The 20,298-nt window shown below is 47.7% G+C and overlaps 1 protein-coding gene across 4 annotated transcripts in view; it reads right to left on the reverse strand.

Moving 5' to 3' along the window:
• Cgn (cingulin) overlaps positions 1 to 20,053 on the reverse strand; it is a 26,533-nt gene extending 6,480 nt beyond the window's left edge. The window contains exons 1-14 of one of the 4 annotated variants that reach the window (XM_017796934.2): positions 19,771 to 20,053; positions 12,836 to 13,716; positions 11,870 to 11,970; positions 11,660 to 11,729; positions 11,453 to 11,551; positions 8,567 to 8,694; positions 6,556 to 6,688; positions 5,908 to 6,120; positions 5,383 to 5,531; positions 5,017 to 5,149; positions 3,231 to 3,440; positions 2,682 to 2,888; positions 2,099 to 2,356; positions 547 to 717 (exon numbers count right to left, since the gene is read on the reverse strand). In XM_017796934.2, the coding sequence (XP_017652423.1) occupies positions 547 to 717; positions 2,099 to 2,356; positions 2,682 to 2,888; positions 3,231 to 3,440; positions 5,017 to 5,149; positions 5,383 to 5,531; positions 5,908 to 6,120; positions 6,556 to 6,688; positions 8,567 to 8,694; positions 11,453 to 11,551; positions 11,660 to 11,729; positions 11,870 to 11,970; positions 12,836 to 13,684 (2,721 nt within the window). In that variant the 5' untranslated portion in view covers positions 13,685 to 13,716; positions 19,771 to 20,053. Of the gene's footprint in view, positions 1 to 546; positions 718 to 2,098; positions 2,357 to 2,681; positions 2,889 to 3,230; positions 3,441 to 5,016; positions 5,150 to 5,382; positions 5,532 to 5,907; positions 6,121 to 6,555; positions 6,689 to 8,566; positions 8,695 to 11,452; positions 11,552 to 11,659; positions 11,730 to 11,869; positions 11,971 to 12,835; positions 13,717 to 16,158; positions 16,410 to 19,306; positions 19,413 to 19,770 lie in introns of those variants that run through there. The other 3 variants (XM_029561167.1, XM_029561166.1, XM_017796935.2) reach the window with 3 other exon arrangements.
• Positions 20,054 to 20,298: the final 245 nt, after the last annotated feature.

Consider the following 20,298-nt stretch of genomic DNA (forward strand, 5'->3'; position numbering starts at 1 on the left):
TGTAGACCAGGCTGGCCTTGAACTCACAGGGATCTGCCTGCCTCTGCCTCCTGAGTGCTGGGATTAAAGGCATGTACCACCACGCCCGGCAAAAATATGTTTTTTTAAAGTTTTCAAAACTACTGATCCTGAGGGGCATGGTAGTCCATGCCTTTAATCTCAGTACTTAGAAGGGAGAGGCAGGTGGCTCTCTGTGAGATCAAGACTAACCTGGTCTAGATTTCGAGTTCCAGGCCATCTAGGGTTACAGGGAGGTACTGTATCAAAAAAATCAAAACAACAAAAAACCAAAACAACAACAACCCACTGAGCCTATGTCCCACCCCTAGAGATTATGATCTAATGTGCAGCAGAGTTTGAAAGCCGCCACTCTACAGATGATGCATCCCCTCTTCCTGTTCCTAGGATGGACACTCCCTCTACCTTAGTATGCCACTGCAAGCAGTTACGACGAAGTCTGGGCCCTAGGACTTCTGGCCACAAGTTCAGTTAAGAGGCTATGGGGACACTGGGTAGTTCTCACCCTCCTGTCATGTAAGCTCCTACCTCATCCTGAAGCCGGCTCAATCCACCTGAGTTCTTCTCAGCTTCACTGGCCCACTCCTTGGCCTGGCGCTGGGCATCAGCCACTTCCCGCCGGGCTTTTTCTCTGTAGTCCTCCAGCTGGGACTGGAGCTGCTGCAGGGATTGCTTGGAGTCATCTGCGATCTGCTCCAGCTAAAATGCAGAGAAAAGTTTTCTTCAGCACAGCACCTTTTTAACAATTATTTTGTTCCTGCTTCAAGCCCAGCTTCCAAGATTCTTCCGGAAGCCTCCTTCCTGCCCAGCAGCCCTCTCTTGCTTTTCTAGGTGTAGGTTCTGAGTGTGGCTAGTAGTTAAACTCAGATGTCTGGACTCAGATCCTAGTTTTATCATTTACTAGTGACCAAAGGCAAGCTCCTATCATCTCTGGGCTTCATTTTCCTATCCATAAAATGGGATAATAATAGTACCTACATTGCTAAATTGTTGTGGGATTATGTTAATTATATAAAGCACTTATAACAGTGGCTAATACTAAGTAAACTTTCAATGACCATATTTCTACAAACTCAAGGTGACAATTATAAGATATACAACTAAAAATGAAAAATCTGGGGGGCTAGAGAGATGGCTCAGAGGTTAAAAGCACTGACTGCTCTTGCAGAGAACCCAGGTTCAATTCCCAGCACCCACATGGCGGCTACAAACTGTCCTTAACTCCAGTTCCAGGGGAATCTGAAGCCCTCTTCTGACCTCCGTGGCACTGCATGACATGGGTGCACTCACATACATGCAGGCACTCATACATATAAAACAAATAAATCTTTAAAATAAATAAATCTAACAAAATAAAACAAAACAGGGTTTTGAATAGTGGTTAAACGGTTACTGCTCAGTTGTGTATAAGTTATTTTGCTGGCAAGTATGCAAGTGTACCACATGCATACAATGCCTGTGGAAGCCAGAAGACGGCACTAGAGCCCCTGGAACTGGAGCTATGGTTGTTAGCTGCCATGTGGGTGCTGGGAACCAAACCCAAATCCTCTGCCAAGAGCAGCCAGTGCTCTTAACTCCTGAGCCACTTCTCCAAGCCCCCTAAATGTGCACTTTTTTCTAAATTGACATTGCTAGCAGTCTTATTTTGTAAAATAAGATTGTGAGAAAGAATTTTACTAACAGAAAGAAATTTGCTTTCCTTGTTTTCCTTCCTTCTTCCTCTCCAACAAATTTTAATCTTTACTAATTAAGATTCTTGTGTTTAGGTCTTCTAGACTTCTAAAGCAGAATCCTAGAACTAATCTACAAGAATGAAGACCATAAAGGAATGGGGAGTTGTGGGGAAAGGCCAAAATACTGCCCAGTAAGTAGGACATGTTTGGGCTGGGCATGGTGGCACATGCCCACAGAGTTCAAGGCTAGCCTTGGCTACATGAGATCCTGACTCAATAACCCAAAAGGACTATCATTTTTGTAAGATTTGGCCTGATCCTCTCCTTGAGGAGTACTGACATCACACATCCTGACCCACTCCTGGGTCAGCTTCTGTAGGGCCTAAGGATTCACTATCCATGTTCACCTCTTTGTTGAGTCGGTCTACAGTCCTGTCCAGCAAACGCTTCTGCTCTTCCAGCTCCGCCTTGCTCCTTCGGAGCGCCTCCCGTTGCTTCCCCTCCTCCTCTAGGGCCCGGTTCAGCGCCTGCTGTTCCTGCCCGAGGCGCATCAGTCCGCGCTGGGCCTCATCCAGCCGGACCTCCAGAGCCCGCTTAGCTGCTGCCAGGCTCCCTTCCTCCTCCTGGGCAGTATTCAGAGCCTCTTCTAGCCGCTGTTTCTCTGCCTGGAAGAGGGGAGAGGTAAGGGATTAGACTTGGAGGAGATAAAGTTTGGATGAAAGGTATTGGTGATGAGAAGATAGGAAGGTAAGGAAAATGTGGTGCTAAGGTGATGCCTTTAATCCCAATACTGAGGAGGCAAATCAAAACAGAATAAGCAAAGGGTGGCAGACAGGAGACAAAAATACCAGTGGAAAGCTTGAAATATTCACACCAAGTTACCACTGACACACTAAAACTGATGGCTAAGGATTTAGAGAGCGCCCATCTGGCCATGGCTGACTAAGTGGAGGGGGCAGGAAAGCCAGTTCGGGGAACAGAGGCACTCACCTCCAGCCGCTGCACTTTGTCCCGAAGTCGTGCCTCCACCGCTTCCCCACCTTCCGCCAGGCCTCGGGCCTCCTTTAGCTGCTGCTCCAGACCCAAGATGCGTCTTCGGAATTCGTCATTTTCCTCCTGGGTCTCCCGAAGTGTGGTTTCCACTGCTGTCCGACGCTGCCCCAGCACTATGGCCTCTGCCTCCGATGCCAGCTTGGCCTGCGGGCAGTTGGGAGCAGCAGCTCAGACCGTGGGGGTCAGATAACTAAACATGCATACTCGGGAAAACTGGCCCCCCAGAGCCCAACCAAAGCTCACTGGAGCCAGGCATAAAGAGGAGTGGCTCCAGTCAGGAGCTTTCCTGAGACTCCTACCCCTACACAGATGCAGTGGGTGTCGCAACATACAACAGTCTCCCCTGCCACATTCTGCTTTTCACCACACACATAAGCTCCCAGAATTGGTCAGTACATACCATCATAACTTTCCAGGCCCTCTGGTTCCTCAGCCCTCCAGACCCCTCAGCCTCCACCTCCTGAGCCCTGGGCCCACTCCCCTTGCCTTGGAAGCCTCTTCACAGTCCTGTCGCAGTTGCTGGAGGCTCTTTTGCAGCTGGAGGTTCTGCTGCTCCAAATCTCGGCCTCGATCAGCCTCAACCCTCAAGACTGCCAACTGCTTCTCTAACTCCTGGTCCCGTTGTCGCCCAGCCACCTCCTCGTTCTGCCGCTCTGCCCACAGCTCTTTAAGCTCCCCCTGGGTGCGGTGCAGCTCCTGGAAGGGAAGGAAAACAGTGAGGAGACACAGCCAGATGGGGGGTCCAGAAAATGGAAAAAATGTAACATACACACTGTGGAAAGGATCCAGCCATTTTAGAAGGCACTCAGGAGGCAGAGGCAGGCAGATCTCTGTGAATTTGAGGCCAGCCTGGTCCAAGTACTGAGTTCTAGGCCAGCCAGGACGACATAGTGAGAGATTCACAAAGAGTTGAACACGAGTATACTATATGACCCAGCAATCTCATTCCTAGGTTCTATGCCCAAGAAATCTAAAAATTCACACAAAAATTTATACATGACTGTTTATAATAAGATTAGCCACTGTAAGTCAGTTGTAGAAGCAAGCCAACTGTCCCTAAATTGATAAACAAAATAGTCTAAGCAAGAGGGGCTAGAGAGATGGCTCAGTAGTTAGAAGCAATGACTACTCTTGCAGAGGACCCAAGTTCAGTTCCCAGCACCTACATGGCAGTCTATTACTTGAGTTCCAAGGGATCCAACACCCTCCTCTGGCCTCTGGAAGCACTGCACAAATGTGATGCACTTACATACATGCAGGCAAAATACACATAAAATAAAAATAAATCAAAAAAAGTTTAAAATGTAATCAATACGATTTTATAATAAAAGTACAATAAATAAGCACTGATTAACTGATACTTGCAAACTGAGGACCTACCACATGTCCAGGATAGTGATCAATGAATATACAGCTAAAAGGATTGTAAGGGGGCCATAAATGCCAGTTCCTTATAATTAAGAGTTTCCTTGTAATTAAGTTATATAACATCTAAAAGTAATTAGCTGCCTTCTTATCCTTCATAAATTTAGACACCAAGATTATGAAATTGTGGTCACTTCCATTTTTTTCAACCTTACTATATGTGACTTTTATGAAATATCATCCACACATCATAAAGATGGGAATAACTTTTAAAGAAAGATCAAAGAGGGAACCTTGGAATGCTGTGTCACCATCCCACCAGCAATGCTATGCCTTGGGAAACGGGGAGATGCACATTAAACACTGGGCCCTTCAGACCCATGTCCAGATTGTGTTTTCTAAATAACATTCAGATTACAGTTTGGTTTTGCAAGTAGGTCAGCTGGCCATGCTGATACAAGCATTCTAGTTGACAGATTATATTTCTCAATGTAAATTAATAAACAGGCATTCTAGCTATAAACATTTGTTTCATTACATAGTTAATGAATTCCTCCTGAAATAGCAGCTTTTGCAGTGCTGACCAAATAAACTAAGGTTCTGAGCCTGCAAAATTGGCCCTGGAGTCTCACATGTCCATCTATATTGTGCTACACATGAGGTCTCCTAGGAGACAGCCAGCAGCCTCTGCTATACCCCAACCTGGCTGCTGACAGCCTTTTCCATTATAAAACTCTGTAACCAATGGGGAGACCAGGGCTGCTAGAAAAACAAAACTGAGCTCTCAGAATAAAGCTTGAAAACCAAGCACACAGAGACAGCCCTACATTAGCGTGGGGAGAGGTAGATAGGTAAGACAGGTGTCCATCATCCTAATCTGCCATTCTGCTCCCCAGCTGCCAAGTACCTTTTTGAGCTCCTCAACTTGATGAGTATCTCTTGCACTGGCTCGGGCCTGCTCTAAGTCCTTCTGTAAGATGTCAATCTTCTCCCCAAGTTCCTCTTCCATCTCCTCCTTCTCCATCCGCAGCTGCAGAAGTCTAACCCCAGCAAGGTTAAAGGCAAAGGATAAAATCAGGATTAGGCCTCCTACATGAGGGAGAATCACAAGACAATAAAAACCAGCTCCCTGGAGGCAACTGCATGGGGCACTCCCTCTCAAGAGGGAGTATATCTGGAGAAGAGGAGTTTAGGACTTAAAAGCACAGCACAGCAGAAAGGCAGTGGGATGAGTCATGGGTAAATACTCCTGGAAAAGGCAAGAGGTCCTTACTCCTGCTTGGTGGCTCTAAGCTCCTCCTTGTTTTTCTGGAACATGCTCTGCCAATGCCCTGTCTCCTCTGAGGTCTCCTCTAGTTCCCTTTGCAGCTCCCGTACCAGGGAAGACATCTTCTGCCTCTCGGCTTCCAAAGCAGCATGGTCCTAGGGAAGGAGAGAAATGGGTACCAGGAGCCTCAGAGGGCAAAAGAGAAAGCTAAGGCCCAGAGCGCACCATGCCAGTGGCATACTGACACCCTGATGATACAGTGCTAGGAAGCTACAGTCCACCTCCCTGCTGTCTACAGGAAGCCTGCCTCCATATTTCTCTATGAACTTTGATCATGCATCCTGATGGTACTTCTGGCCTGTGACCCATCTCTGCTCTTGTAGGTTTCCTGGCCAAAATTCTCACTACATCTCACATGTATCCTTTAGGAAAGGTTTCTGGTTGCAACCATGAAAAAATTCAAAAATACACTATCATAAGGCAGCCCCACTCCCTGGCCATGTCCTCCTCTCCCAACCCATTGTCACATGCCTGAGTTGCATCTTGCATGCTCCGGCGAAGCTGCTCTGTGTCTCGCTGGTATTGCAGCCGCACATGCTCCACCTCCTGGTCATGGGAGGCCACCTCCTCCTTTAGGGCCCCCTTCAGGGCTGTCAGCTCCCGTTCCCGCAGCCTCAACTGCTCCTCTACCCGTTGTTTTCCCTCTAAGACCTCTTCCAGAAGTTCCCGGGTCTCTAACAGATCCTAGAGAAAGGGAAAGTGCATTTAAGTGTCTATTAATTAATTCATCCATTTAGCCAAATTTCATTTATTGAGAATCTGGCAGGGTGGTATATGTTTGTGATCCCAGTAATTAGAAGGCTAAGGCAGGAGGATCACAAGTTGGAGGCCAGAATGGACAAGTTGGCAAAGCACCACATCAAAAAAGGAAAATATATTTATACCTTGATCAGATTAGTACCAGGAGCTCCTTGCCCTCTAAGCTGCCTGCAGTATAAAGGAAACCTGTCATTCTGGGGCCTAGCCTCACCCCACCTTTGAGTCTGCCTGAAGTCACACTAAAGAGCATCCATGATAAACTAGCTGCTTTCCACACTTTAGGGAAACAGTGGATGAGCAGACCTGAGGATGCTCCAGTTCAAAGGGAACCAACACTGACACGTACTCCCTTCTCCCTACCTTCAGAAGCACCTCCTTAGCAGGTTCAGGACTGTGGCCCTGTTTCAGCTTGATCTGTAGCTCCTTCACCTGGGTCTCCAGCCCCAGCCGTAACCTTTCTTCCTGGTCTAGAAGGAGCTTTGTGTTCTGGAGCCTAATAACAGATAATGTTATTGAGCACCCTGTGAGGCAGTGTGTTAAATGCTACCATTTTTTTTTCTTTTAAGTATTTCTTTAAATTTCTGTTTTTACGCATTTTGTTTTTCAATACTACGGATAGAACCCAGGGCCTTTACCATGTTGGGTATTCACTTCACCACTGAGCTACACCCCGCTCCTGTTCAAAATCTGTTTTAAATTTTCCTTTCTTTTCTTTTCTTTTCTTTTTCTTTTCTTTTCTGAGACAGGATTTCCCTGTAGCCTTAACTGGCCTGTAACTCACTATGTAGACCAGGCTTGCATAGTTCTCACAGAGATCTGTCTGCCTCTGCCTTCTGAGTGCTGGGGTTAAAGGCATACACCACCATGCCTGGCTAAATATTATTACATTTTTATTTAGTTAGTTTTTTTCCCCAACTTATTAGACCAAAAGGTCCAGCTTTTTATTGAGCATGTTAACAAGAGGTTAGTCAAAAAGACCAAAGCCCATGTCATCATCAGGCTCCTCCAAGTCTTCTTTCTTTGCTTCCACTCTCTTCTCCTCCACTGGGGCAGGGGCAGCAGAGGGGACAGGACCACCTGCTGGAGTGGCACCAGCTGCAGAGCAGGTCCACCAGCCCCTGCATTGCAGATGAGGCTCCCAACGTTGATCCTGGCCAGGGCCCTTGCAAAGAAGCCAGGTCAAAAAGGTTCAACAGTGACGCCAGCTGCTTTAATGAGAGCCTTAATCTTATCTTTCCTCACAGTGTGCAAGAGAGGGCAGAGTAGATACAGGCAAGCATTGCGGACTGCTGGCATGGTGCTAGTCACCAGATGAAGTGTGGGCCTCACCCCAACTTAACCTTAGCTTCCTTGGAAGGACCAAGCACCTTGGCAGGAGCTGAGGAAAGCTACTTTTTTTTTTTTTTTCTTTCGGTCTTTTTGAGACAGGGTCTCCCTGTAGCCCCAGCTGGCCTGGAACTCACTTTGTAGACCAGACTGGCCTTGAACTCACAGAGATCCGTCTGCCTCTGCCTCCCAAGTGCTGGGATTAAAGGCACACACCACCATGCCCAGCCTGAAAGCTACATTTTTAAAAAATGTATTTACTCTGTGTGTGTGTATGAGCATGCACCATAGCACATGGAGCATGATCCCAGGGACCAAACTCAAGTCCTCAGGCTCTGGGGCAAGCACCTTTACCCACTGAGCCATCTCCAGCCCCTGTTCAAAGCAACAGTTAACAGCACTGGTGCTCTTGCTAAGGACCCCTGTTCAGTTCCCAGCACCCACGTGGCAACTAATTCCAGTTCCAGATGGATGTGATGCCCTCTTCTGGCCCTCTCAGGTGTTGCATGCATGTGGTGCACTTACACACATACAGACAAAACACTCATACACATAAAATTAAAATTTAAATAATAAAAAAAAACTCTCAGATAGGGGCAAACCCAGGGAGCCTAACTTCAAATCATCACTAACACCATTACTGATAGAAAAAGTGAAGAGAGGGGCTAGAGAGATGGCTCAGCAGTTAAGAACACTGGCTATTTTTGCAGAAGACCTGGGTTCAAATCCTAGCACCCACATGGCAGCTAACAACCGTCTATAACGCCAGTTCCACAGGATCTGATGCTTTCTTCTGTACTCCACGAGCATTGCATGACACAGGTGCCCTTACATACATGCAGGCAATACACACACACGTAAAATAAAAAATTAAAATAAAATTAAAAAAAAAAAAAAAGAAAGAAAGAAAAAGTGAAGAGAAAATAATCCCTGCCCCCTTTCGGCCTTTAAAGATTTCTCTCTGCCTCTTTCAACTGGGAGGACTGACCTCTAGGTCCAGCCCAGGCCCCTCAAGCAGACCACATGCACCATCAGCGGCACTCACTCCTTGGTGCTCTGCTGGGCCTCTCCCTTCCTTCTCTCCAGCAGCTCCTGCAGCCGGCTGCACTCCTCTGCCTTCTCTGCCAGCTGTCGCTCCAGCCCAACTCGGGATGAGTCAAGCTTCTGCCGCTTCTGGAAAAGAAATGAAGGTTAGAAGAGCTTCTCAGAAAGAACCGGTGTAGCCCAGTATGGTAGCACAGCCTGTAATCTTGGTACTTTGGAGGCAGAGGCAGGAGAATTACCACAAGTTCAAGGCCAGCCCAGTCTATAGAGTGGGTTCCAGACTCTGTCTCAAATAAAAAAGATACAGTATAATGAGAATACCTAACATGCAAGTAAAACACACTTTACTAGAGACCTTGTATACATTTCATCTGCATTTAACCCTCATAATAAGCCTTGGAATTTGGAATGGTTTAAAATATGTACAGATTTTTGGACTAGTGAGATGGCTCAGGGGTACACTTGCTGCCAAGCCTGACAACCTGAGTTTGATCCCTAGAAACCATAGTAGAATGGAATAAATCGACTCTTAAAGCTGTCTTCACCTCTGCAGGCAGGCCATGGTCTGCATGTGCCTGTGCACACACACATGCACAACATAATAAAATTTCTTTAATGTACAGATTCTTTAACGCTCCTTTCAAAAGATGACACCTTATTCTGCACTGGTTGCATATGGGCTGGACTTAGAGACTCTCTTCTCACAAACAGAAAATGAGGAAGTGGCAAGGAAATTCTGAGATCAACTCATGAAAAAGCACTGCAGTTTTCTTTTTCTTTTACATTATCAGATCACTCATTCGGAGGAATGGTACCTGCCATATTGTCAAGGGGTTCTATAAAGAGGTCCATAAGTCAAGAACTAAAAGGCAGGTATGGTGGTGCATGCTTTTAATCCCAGCACTCAGGAGGCAAAGGCAGGCAGATCTCTGTGAGTTCAAGGCCTATCCTGTCTACATAGTGAGTTCCAGGCCAGCTGGGGCTACAGGGAGACACTGTCTCAAAAAAGACCAAAAAAAAAAGAACTGAGACCTCTGACCAATGGCCATTTGAATAAACCATTTTAGAAGCAGATCCTCAACTAGGCATGGTGGCTCATGACTGCAATCCCAGCACCCAAGACTAAGGCAGGAAGATTGCCCCAAGTTTAAGGCTAGACTGGGATACCTTTAAGCCCCTGTCTCAAAACAAAACAAAAACAAAAAAAGAAGCAGATCCACCAAACCTACTTAACTCTGCCAAGTCTTCCAGTTATAACAACCGCAATCAAAAGTTCAAATGACAGACCTGAGTCAGAATTACTCAGATAAACTAATCCCTGGTCCTTAGACACTGAGAAATGCTTGTTTTAAGCTGCTAACTTTGGGGGTAATTTGTTTCAGCAACAAATAAATAATGAGTATTATTATCTCCACTTAGAGTTAAGGAAACAAAGACTAGAACACTTGAATTTATTCAAGGTTAGACAATAGCCAGCAAATACTAGCACCAAGATTTGAACCTATTAAGCTTGATTCCACAGTCTACCATTTAACCACTACCTACACTGCTTTCCCCTTAACAAGAGGATTACAAACCAACACTACATAAAAGGCAATTCTGTGAGAGTGGAAACAGCACTTTATAGGAAGACTATAGGGCTGGGTATATAGCTCAGTTGCTAAAGTACTGCTTAACATACATAAAGCCATAGGTTAGATCCCCAGCACTGCATAAACCAGGCACAGTGATTCATACCTATAATCCCAGAACTCAGGAGGTCAAGGCAAGAGGATCAGAAAATTAAGGTCATATTCAGCTACATATCGAGTTCAAGGCTCAGTTGATAAAGTGCCAGTCTGGTCTACATGAGATCCTATCTCTAAATAAATAAATAAATAATAAAATAAAATAAATAAATGGGGCCGAAGAGACAGCTCAGCAGTTAGCACTTACAGAGGACCCAAGTTCAGTTCCCAGCACCCACACAGTAGCTCCAGATCCAAGGGATCCAACACCCCTTTCTGACCTCCATGGGCGAAATATTAATACATATAAAATAAAAATAAATAAAAATTTTAAATCAATAAAAAGGGTATGTATGTTGGGTTTTTTAAATATTTTTTTATTTACTTATTTATTTTGAGAAAGGATCTTCTTATAGCCCCAGCTGGTCGGGAACTCACTATGTAGACCAGGTTGGACTTGATCTCAGACATCTGCGCCCACCTCTGCCTCCAAGGACTAAAGGTGTGTGCCACCATGCCCAGCTGAAGGTATTTAAGTTTTAGAAAACTGGCCTCCATTTTTCATTCCTTCTCTACAACTTACTACCACAAGCAAGTCTCTTAAACTCTCTACAGTTTTCTCATCAAAAAAGGCTCTACAGTACACTTTGCACAGCCACTGTAATGATTATATATTTCTTCCTGCATAATGAATTACAGGGAAGTGCCACCACACCTAGTTTCATGCAGTGTTCATGCAGAGGTCGAACCCAGGGTTTCATGCTTCTAAAGGAGTCGGGCATGGTGGTGCATGCCTTTAATCCCAGCACTGGGAAGGCAGAGGCAGGCAGATCTCTGCGAGTTCAAGGACAGCCTGGTCTACATAGTGAGTTCCAGGACAGCTGGGGCTACTGGGAGACCCTGTCTCAAAAAAGACTTAAAAAAAAGAACTCCTAAAGGAACTGGAATGAGAAGTAGTTAAATTTCTGATGCGCTCTGCCTATCTAAGTAACAGAGAAACTCAATGTACTTCCTGGGACTAATACACTGACCTGTTTCTTGTTTCACACAACCCAAGACACTTGGTCCTGCTAGTTCAAAAAGCCAACCAAGCCCATCTCTGGGTCCCAGTACTTTCCCTGTGTTCCTCCATTCCTCCCACACCTCCAACCTCTCCTCACCTTCACCTCTTCATCCAGCTTTTTCTGCAGCTCCTCCACTTTTGGGATGAGCTCACCCTGCCCTGCTAGGGCCTTAGTAGAAGCAGGAGAAACCATCTGCTGAGATACGGGGGAGCAGGAGGTTAGGAGTGAATCCACATCTCGATCCCTGGAGGTCCTCAAGGCCCTATCCCTGACCCTTGCTCCCATCCCAAGAAGGTCACTCACCCCTAGGGGCTTCATCTGCTCCAGCACCAAACTAACTTTCCTCCTCATGGAAGCTTCACTTTCTGGGCTTCTGGAGGACAGACAGCAAAAGCAAAGATGAATGGGGGAAAATGGACAAGGACAAGGGAAAAGCAGAGGAGAGAGGAAATAGAGCTTGATGGACAAGAAGGGAAATACATGCTTCCAGTGTTGGGTGGCACCCGAACTCACCCCTCCCTGAGGATTCCATAGATGGTGGCCTTCACATGGTCCACATTGCCTGGTGAGGCTGCCTCCTGCTGGTCTCGGAGAAGGTCTGGAGTTGATTTGAACTGGAAGAAAAAAAAACGAAGAACTAGCATTAGGGAGGCAGAGGCAGGCAGATCTCTGTGAGTTCAAGGCCAGCCTGGTCTACATAGTGAGTTCCAGGACAGCTGGGGCTACAGGAAGACCCTGTCTCAAAAAGACCGAAAGAAAAAAGAAAAGAAAGGAAAGAAGGGAGGAAATGAAGGAGAGAAAGGAGGAACAAAGGCAGGGAAGATTAGGCTGGAAGTATACATGTGATAACAATGGAACACAGGTGACAGTTGAGACAAGGCCTTTCAGCATGAACACTGCTCAGGCTTGAGGAACAGGTCAGGAAAAAGTCCAAGCAGGGTATATCTCTGCACTGTTGCTACAAAGCAGACTTTGAATAAGCAGATTTCAACTAGCTGTGAGCTATGTCACAAGTAATGCATCACTGATGACAACTGATGGGCTAGAGTTTCCAAATGATTTACTTTTACAATGTGCATAAGTTTGTCTCAAAGCAAAGTTGCCCCCAACTTAATTACATTCCTGAGTAAGAAAGAAAAGCATGGAATTTCAGCAAGAGTATCAGGGGAACTTTTCACTCTCCCAGCCTGCATTCTGAAAGCTATAGACCTAGCAAATTAGCATTTGCTGGTGACTGCAACTCAGCTAATGGCTGGAATAATACCGAGTAACTCTCCATGCTTGTGAATAGTGACTTCATAGTTATTTCCATTTCCTTTAGAATTTTACCCAAGGAAGAATGCTATATATGTGGTTATTTAGTGGATAAACAGAGAACAAGAGGGGAGAGACTTTCTATGCTAGGTTATTTGAATTAACAAGGAGTCCTAGGGCTGATGAAGGGCTAGGGGCTGGAAGTGGGGAGGGATGGCATCTGACCTGTAGCACGGCGGGATCCTGTGCCCTATCCCGTGATTCCTCAAAACTCTGAAGGACCCAGTCCTGAGTCTGACGGGAACGGCTGAAGCTACTGAGAGGGCTCTGGCTGTGAGATGGCTGTTTTGAACCATCCACGTGGTTGTCATACTTCATGCTAGAGGTGCAGTGATTGGGGGACTGGTGTTCTCGATCCCTGGAGGCATCTCCTGAGACCCGGCTGTCCAGACTCTGGCTCCGCTTGCGCTGTTCACGGGGCAGTGTCCGAGTGCGGCGGCCAGTCCGGCCCCGGACCTGACCCCCAATTTGACTGTCAAACTTGTTGATGAGTGAGTCCACTGAAGACAAGGGAGCAGTGTCAATGGTGCTAACTGGGGAAATCTTTTGAGGGGCTAGCTCCAGCAAACTGGTGCTTCTATTGCTAGGACTCATAGGAGCAAGGCCTGTCAGTGAGGCCTGAGACTGGGAACGGAGTAGTCTTCCAGTCCAGTGGGTCCCAGGCTCCTCATCCGATGTGCTGCCCTGAGAAGGGGCAGGGAATCTCTTGACCTGAGAGTAGGGGTTCTCAGGAAATTCCGAATCAGAGCTCAGATTTCCCGGGGCCCCTTGGTTGTTGGCCCCCTTGATTTGGACCCCAAAGGAGTCACTCCCTTTCTCTCCACTGTTGAGCACCACAAAGGGCTGTCCGGCAATGCCCTGCACACGCACAGCAACCCCATAGGTACTGGCTCTTGCATCCTTAGCAGGGCGTCTTCCACTTCGACGTAGGGTGCCCATCTCTGAAGCATCCTCTGGCTCTGTTATAAAGCGAATTTGAACTCCATGGTCTACAGGGCCCCGAGGATCAGCCATGGTGGATGCCTGCTCCACGTGCTAAAGCGGTCCTAGAAGATGAAGATAATAGTTTTAGTCAAGGAATCTGAAGAGGAAACTCAGCTTCAGAGGAGCTGACTGCCTGGCCAGGTCCTTTTACATACAGTCAACAGTGATTCTTGTACTTTATCTGAGCAGCAGAAACACAGAATACGGGATCCTACCCCCAATTTCTGATTCTGTAGTCTTGGAGAGGGACCTGAGAATCTGCATTTCTCACCAACTTCTCCTGAGTGATGCTGATACTCTTGGTTCAGACAGCACATTTTGAAAGACTAGAGAGAGGTAGGTCATTAGTAGACAGCTTGCTTTGAGTATACAGGCCCTGGGTTTGATACCCAGCACAAGAAGAAAATCGAAACAAAATGGGTAACAAAATGGAGACCCACTGACCTGAAATAATTCCTTTCCTTTGACACAATTCTGAGGATTGTGGCTTTACTGAGATTTCAAAAGATTTCTCCTGATCTTCACACATACAACACATATAAAGGCATATGGCTCCCCCAAGAAAAGGCAGACACCAAAACCTGCCTACCAGATACCCTCATCCCCTTGAAAAAGGGGCCTCCTATCCCAGAGTTCATTTAAAATAGAGAAGACTGGGGCTGGAGAGATGACTCAGCAGTTAAGAGCACTGGCTGCTTTTGCAAAGGACCTGGTTTGGATTCCCAGCACCTATATGCAGGCAAACAACCATCTATAACTTCAGTTTCAGAGCATTCGATGCCTTCTTCTGATCTCCGCAGGCATTGCACGACATGGGTGCACTTACATACATGCAAGCAATACACTCATACATGTAAAATAAAAATAATAAATAAAATACATAAAGAAAACCACAAAATGTGGCAAACCAAACTGACAGTCTCTGGAGTGAGTGAACTGAGGACTGAGGCTGGAGACTGAGCTAGAAGCTGCTACTCTCTGAGCTTTCTGCTACGTAGCTTTCTGTCCCTTTAATTTGGGACCATATAGACAGATGTATTACCTATTCAAGAAGACTTAGGGCAAAAGGGTGTAACTCCATGGTATAACATTCAATCCTCAACACTAAAAAAAGGTGGGGGAAGGCCTTAAATGTGATTTTTTTTGAGACAAGGCTGGCCTCAAACTCCTTATATAGCTGAAGATGACCTCGAACTTCTGACCCTTCTGCCTCCCACCTCCTGAGTACTAGAATTACAGGTGTGAGCTACCAAGCCTGTTTTTTGTTGTTGTTGTTTTGGCTTTTTTTTTTTTTTTTGAGACAGGGTCTCCCTGTAGCCCCAGCTGACCTGAATTCACTATGTAGACCAGGCTGGCCTTGAACTCACAAGGATCTGCCTGCCTCTGCCTCCTGAGTGCTGGGATTAAAGGCGTGTGCCACCACGCCTGGCCCCAAGCCTGGTTTTATATAGTGCTAGATCTGGAACCCAAGGCTTCATGTATATTAAGCAAGCACTCTACCAGCAGAACTACATCTCTAGCCCTTTAAATACAAATTTTTAGTCCAAAGATCAGAATAGGTAGGCTACAGGATAGGGCCAAGACCATCCACAGACCAGCTCCCTGGTCCACATTGCAGAAGTTAAGTCAGCAAATGGAATGTGTTCCAGGTGTGCTCTGGCTCCAGGAACTTGAGGGAGAGGTTTTGTTCCAAGCAAATAAAAAAAATCCAGCTTCCTCATCCCTTCGACTAATCTCTACTAGGTGAACGACCAAGCTGGAAGGGAGGAGCCTCACATGTGCCAGTGTGCCAGACAGGAAAACAAGTATGCCCAACTCAACCTCTCTGTGGAGTTCTGGGCCAAGGAAACTTGGCAAGGTCCCTCTCAGAAGTTGTAGGAAGCCACAGTGGCTGGGAAGGAGGTGAGGAGGAAGAGTGCAGAGCTCCAGGTGAGAGAGGGTTTGGGGGAGAAACCCTCTCTTACATTCCCAGCCCTTCTCCACTGGAGGGTGATGGAAAAGAGGAAGAGAGAAAGCCATGCCTTCAAGATAGCAGGCAGGGGCCTGGAGAGGTGGCTCAGTAGTTAACAGCACTGGCTGCTCTCACAGAGGCCTGGGTTCAGATCCCAGCACCCACACAAGCACCCATACAGTGGCTAACATCTGTCCATCTCCAGGGGATCCAATGTCCTCTTCTGGTCTTTAAGGGCACTGCACACACAGATGCACTTATATATAAAGCAAAACATTCATATACACAAAAAGTAAATTTTTTTTGTCTTTTTTGAGACAGGGTCAATTTTTTTAATTATTAAAAAGGCAGGCAGTTTCAGTAATGGAAGTCAGCAAGCAGCCACATGGCAGACAAGAAACTGTATGGCAGAAGGGGGCTCCACAGAAAAAGAGTGAGAAAGCCCAGAATGTCTGGGAAAGTATGCCCAGGCTTTGGTGAGTATCCAAAAGAAGGAGATAGCAAAAAAAGAAAGTTATGCTTTTCTAACTCAGAAAAGCAGGGAGTCACTTACAGAGCTTCTACTGTTTATGTGGAGTCCCAGCAGGATCATCTCAGTTTGCCTTCATATATTTATTGAAGTTATTATTTGTTTCCTGTCTCCTCTACTAGACAATAAGCTCCTGGAGGGCAAAGACCATGACTGTCAGCTGACTCTGCCTGGCACAAGGTGGATGTAAACAAACGTTTTTTGAAGGTTGTATCCTGAACCAAGGCAGGCTCTCACAGCATTAGGAAGATCCACCCATGGGTCCTTCACGGCATTTCTTCAGCCTTAGTGATAAGACCTCTTCCAGTCATGATGGTACAATCAAGTGTGCCTAAACTGCCAGCTCTCAGAAATCACACGATTTATTCATGACAAAGTTCTTCCTTGTCAATATATCTGCAAATCTTCCAGATCTAGGTCAAGAAGTTCCTGCCTAGGCCCAGCAAAATGTAGAGCCCCTTGGCCAGCATGTCAGACTGTGCAGAGGTGGAACCCCTTAGGTCCCAGGAGGGCTGAGAGATCTTTAGGGTGGGTCAGAAAACAGAGCTCTAAATGATTCAACAAGGAAAACCCGAAACCTACCTGCCTTCAGTTACAGAGGGCAGTGGGGTGGGGCCAAGGGAGAAGGGTTACCCTTTCCAGGCCTTTCGTAAGCCTGAGGCAGGAAAACAAAGATCAGGACTGGCAACACAAAGTCCAGGGCTTGTGCTCTCACCAGATGCCTGACCCTCTTTTCCCTGTCCTGGCACATGCCCAGGGCTGTTCCCACGAACCATACCCTGGGAAGGGACTAGGACAGAAGTTAATTCAGCTCCATCTGTCTGCCTCTGCCATTCCTGGCTTAGAAGAGGAGGCGGGCAAGCTACACCTGTACCAGAGGGGCCACTTCTCCCTGAGTTACTCATTAGCCTGCCCTGCCTCAATTCCATCACCTCTGGCCCAGCCATATGTATCTGGCTTCCAACTAGGAGTGACAGGATCCCTGGACTTCTAGCAGAAAGTGGGGGTGGGGTGGTTCTGGGTGTATAGATAAATAAATAATAAATAATTGGAACATTTAGAAAGTGGAAGGAAAAAAAAAAAAGAATAGAGAGAACCACCCCACTGGTAACTAGGAAAGCTAAAACTAAAATGAAATGCTCAGTGACCTTGATCATTTGGCTCTCATAAAGCTACAGGGATAAGAAGGTTCGCTGTAGGTCCAAATAGAACTCCCTAAGTGGACTCCTCACTAGGTCCACTGAAAAAGCAGAAACCTGAGAGCCAAACTAAAGCAGCTTGGCCAGTGGGAGGAAAAAAACACAATGAAAAACTGGGCCCTTGCAAACTGGCTGGACTGGTTTGAGAGGTAAAGAGAAGGGAGGGCCAGGGAGACTGTACTCTGCAGCTTGCAAAGCAGACCAGAGAGGTTCTCCACCAAAGGCAGAGAGGCCAGACCAAGAGCATCAGCTCTGTCCATGCTAGAGGCCAAGGCTAAGGCTCTGAAGGAGGTAGAAGGCAGGAGGAACAGATATCCAAAGAACTTGGTGACAGGCCGGTGACAAGACTTTGTCTCCCTGCACCACTCCCTCTCAAGTTCCCAATGTTGCATTCCTGATCCCACACTTACCTTGGTCACTTCCCAGGCCCATAGCTCTCCCCTCCCTGGCACAAAGAGATGCAGCCCTACCCCCTCCTCCCCTCCCACATGGGTAATGGCACACAGGACTGCCTGGGAACCACAGGAAGCCAGAATCCTCTTAGAGTGAGGCAAATCTCTGAATTAGCAGGCCCCTAGGGCCAGACCCATACACCCAAATATCCAGGCTGAAACGCGGGGGCAGTTTGTCCACAAATATAGCGGTTGTTAATTATTTCCCAATTACAGCAAGTGTCTTCAGACAGGGAATCAAAGGGGCTGAGCTAAGTTTGGCTCAGCTTCCATTGCTGCCTAAGGCAAGAAAATTTACCTCAGAAGTTTTGTCTGCACCCCAGTTATATACCACTCATGTGGCCTGGGGATTTGGAGGTGTAATTCCTCTAGTCTTTTGGTCTCCTGGGAAATTCTGCCTATTTGTTATACCATTAGTGCTTACTCCTAGTTATCACCGATCAAGAATCAGGGATGCTTGCTAGGGCCTCAGAGAGTAAAGAGGATTCTGGGAAATATCAAGGAAATAAGTTGCATGCCCAAACCCCACCTCCAGCCCCCACTCTAGAACCAAAAAAAACAATGTGTGCTTGAAAGAAAGATTTGACGCCTGTAGTCCCAGCACTTGGGAGGTAGAAAACAGAAAAAAGAAAGATTTGACATCAGCCCCAGGAAAGAAGACACTTTCTAGCTGGGTGTGGTGGCTCATGCCCATAATCCCAGCCTTCGGGAGTTGGAGGCAGAGGATCAGGAGTTCAAGGTCAGCCCCACTATGAGGCAAGTTCAGAACCAGCCTAGGCTTCATGAGACCCTGTCTCAAACCCATTCCTGAAAAAGGAGACATTACCATGGAGCTATTTTATAGGCCTGGAATCTATGTCCTCTTAGAGATAACACACTTCTCTTAAGAGGTAGAAGGAAAAATTCTCCCTGTCACGAATGCAAAAGAAGACAGAAATGGAAAGTCTCTTTTAAATAATTTCACACCTAGCAAAGATGGGGCGGGGAGGTCTTGTCCTTCAGGGTCTTATTGGCAACTGCTTTTGCCCGCAGGCAAATGGTCAGAGAAAGAACCCACACCTCAGAGCCATTCCTAAAGACACAGGGGAGGTGTAAGAGGCCAGGATGGACAGGCCGCCAGGAAGGCACCTCAAAAACACAGCACCTGGACTTCAGGCAGCATTTCCCTCTTCCCAAAGGGGACCAACCCGCCCCCGCCCCCACGCTGGTCTCCAGGAGAAATTCTGCCCCCAGGGCTGGCGCCTGACCTCCAGAGACCGTGGAGCTGAAACGCTTTCCTGCCCTGGGAATAGCCTTACCCTCCGGAGCCCAATACCTGGCACCCTCTGGGCAAGCTGCTTTGGGCACTGTGCAGCAGCGGCCAGCACCTACTTCGGCCACCCGACTCTGACCTCCCTCCTCCTCCACTCAGCACCTGTACCCAAGAGGAGGGCATCTAATGCCTCCACCACCGCCCGTCAAAGGTACTCCTGAGGCCCCGCTGGCCGCTCAGGAGCTCTCGCCCGCGCCCAGCTCACTCACCCCGGCCGGGCTCGGCGCTCCCGGGCTCGCGCTCCGGGCTGGGGCTCGCGCTCTGGCAGTGCTGCACGCGCGGCTCGAGCCCTGCCCCTCTGCCCTCTGCGCTCCCTCCTCTCCACCTCCCACCAACCTGTTACTCCCGGGAGCTCCGCCCCCATTGGCCGTCACCACCCGCCCCGCCTCACCCCTCCTCCGGTTGGTCCGCTTCCCGCAAGGGGCGGGGCGGCCGCCGCGGACCCGGACCCGGGGTCGCCAGCCGGGCGGGAGGGAGGGCAGCGGGGTCACGTGGGCCGGAGAGGCGGGGGCGGGGCGCCAGGGGCGTCGGAGGCCATTTTGGGGGCGCAGGGGCTGGTGGCTCGGGTGTGGGTCCGGGGGTCACCCTTCGCGGGCAGCGGGAGCATCCAATCTGCCCCCGGCCACCCGCGTGCGCTGCTCTCGGTCCTCAGCCCTTTCTGCCCTTCATCTACCTCCGTGTAGGCGGGACGATGTTCTGTCACTTTGTGCGAAAAAGCTCCGTGGTCCCCCGACGTCAGCGCGTCCTGCAGCTCTGCTCGCTTGCCTTCTCCGCAGCCCAAATCACGACCCCAGAAGTGGGTTCTCGTTCCCAAGGTCCTGGCGTCCATCATCGTTTTGCAACCTGATACTTTTTTCTTTGTAATATTTATCATCTAACATAATTTTGGAAAATCATTTCCATCGTTTTGTCTCCCTATGAGAAGCTCCGCCAGGGCAGAGATCTTGTTTTTCTCTTGTTCGCTTCATTTCAAACGCCTAGAACAGAGGCCAGCACCTATTAGGCGCTTAGTATTTGTTGAATGAATTAATTGGAACCCAAGTGTTGTAAATTTACATACAATTAAGCAGAAACGGGCTCCGCCACAGATTGTAAATCCACCACTCTCGAAAGCCTGTCAAGTAGGGAGACTGGTCCGGTTCCCCCGAAAGGGTAGAGTCTGGGTGCTCGGCATGCATACTGCAGGCACCTGGCTTATACC

This window comes from Nannospalax galili, unplaced genomic scaffold (genome assembly GCF_000622305.1).
Source record: "Nannospalax galili isolate Female #2095 unplaced genomic scaffold, S.galili_v1.0 scaffold752, whole genome shotgun sequence".
Classification (NCBI taxonomy): domain Eukaryota; kingdom Metazoa; phylum Chordata; class Mammalia; order Rodentia; family Spalacidae; genus Nannospalax; species Nannospalax galili.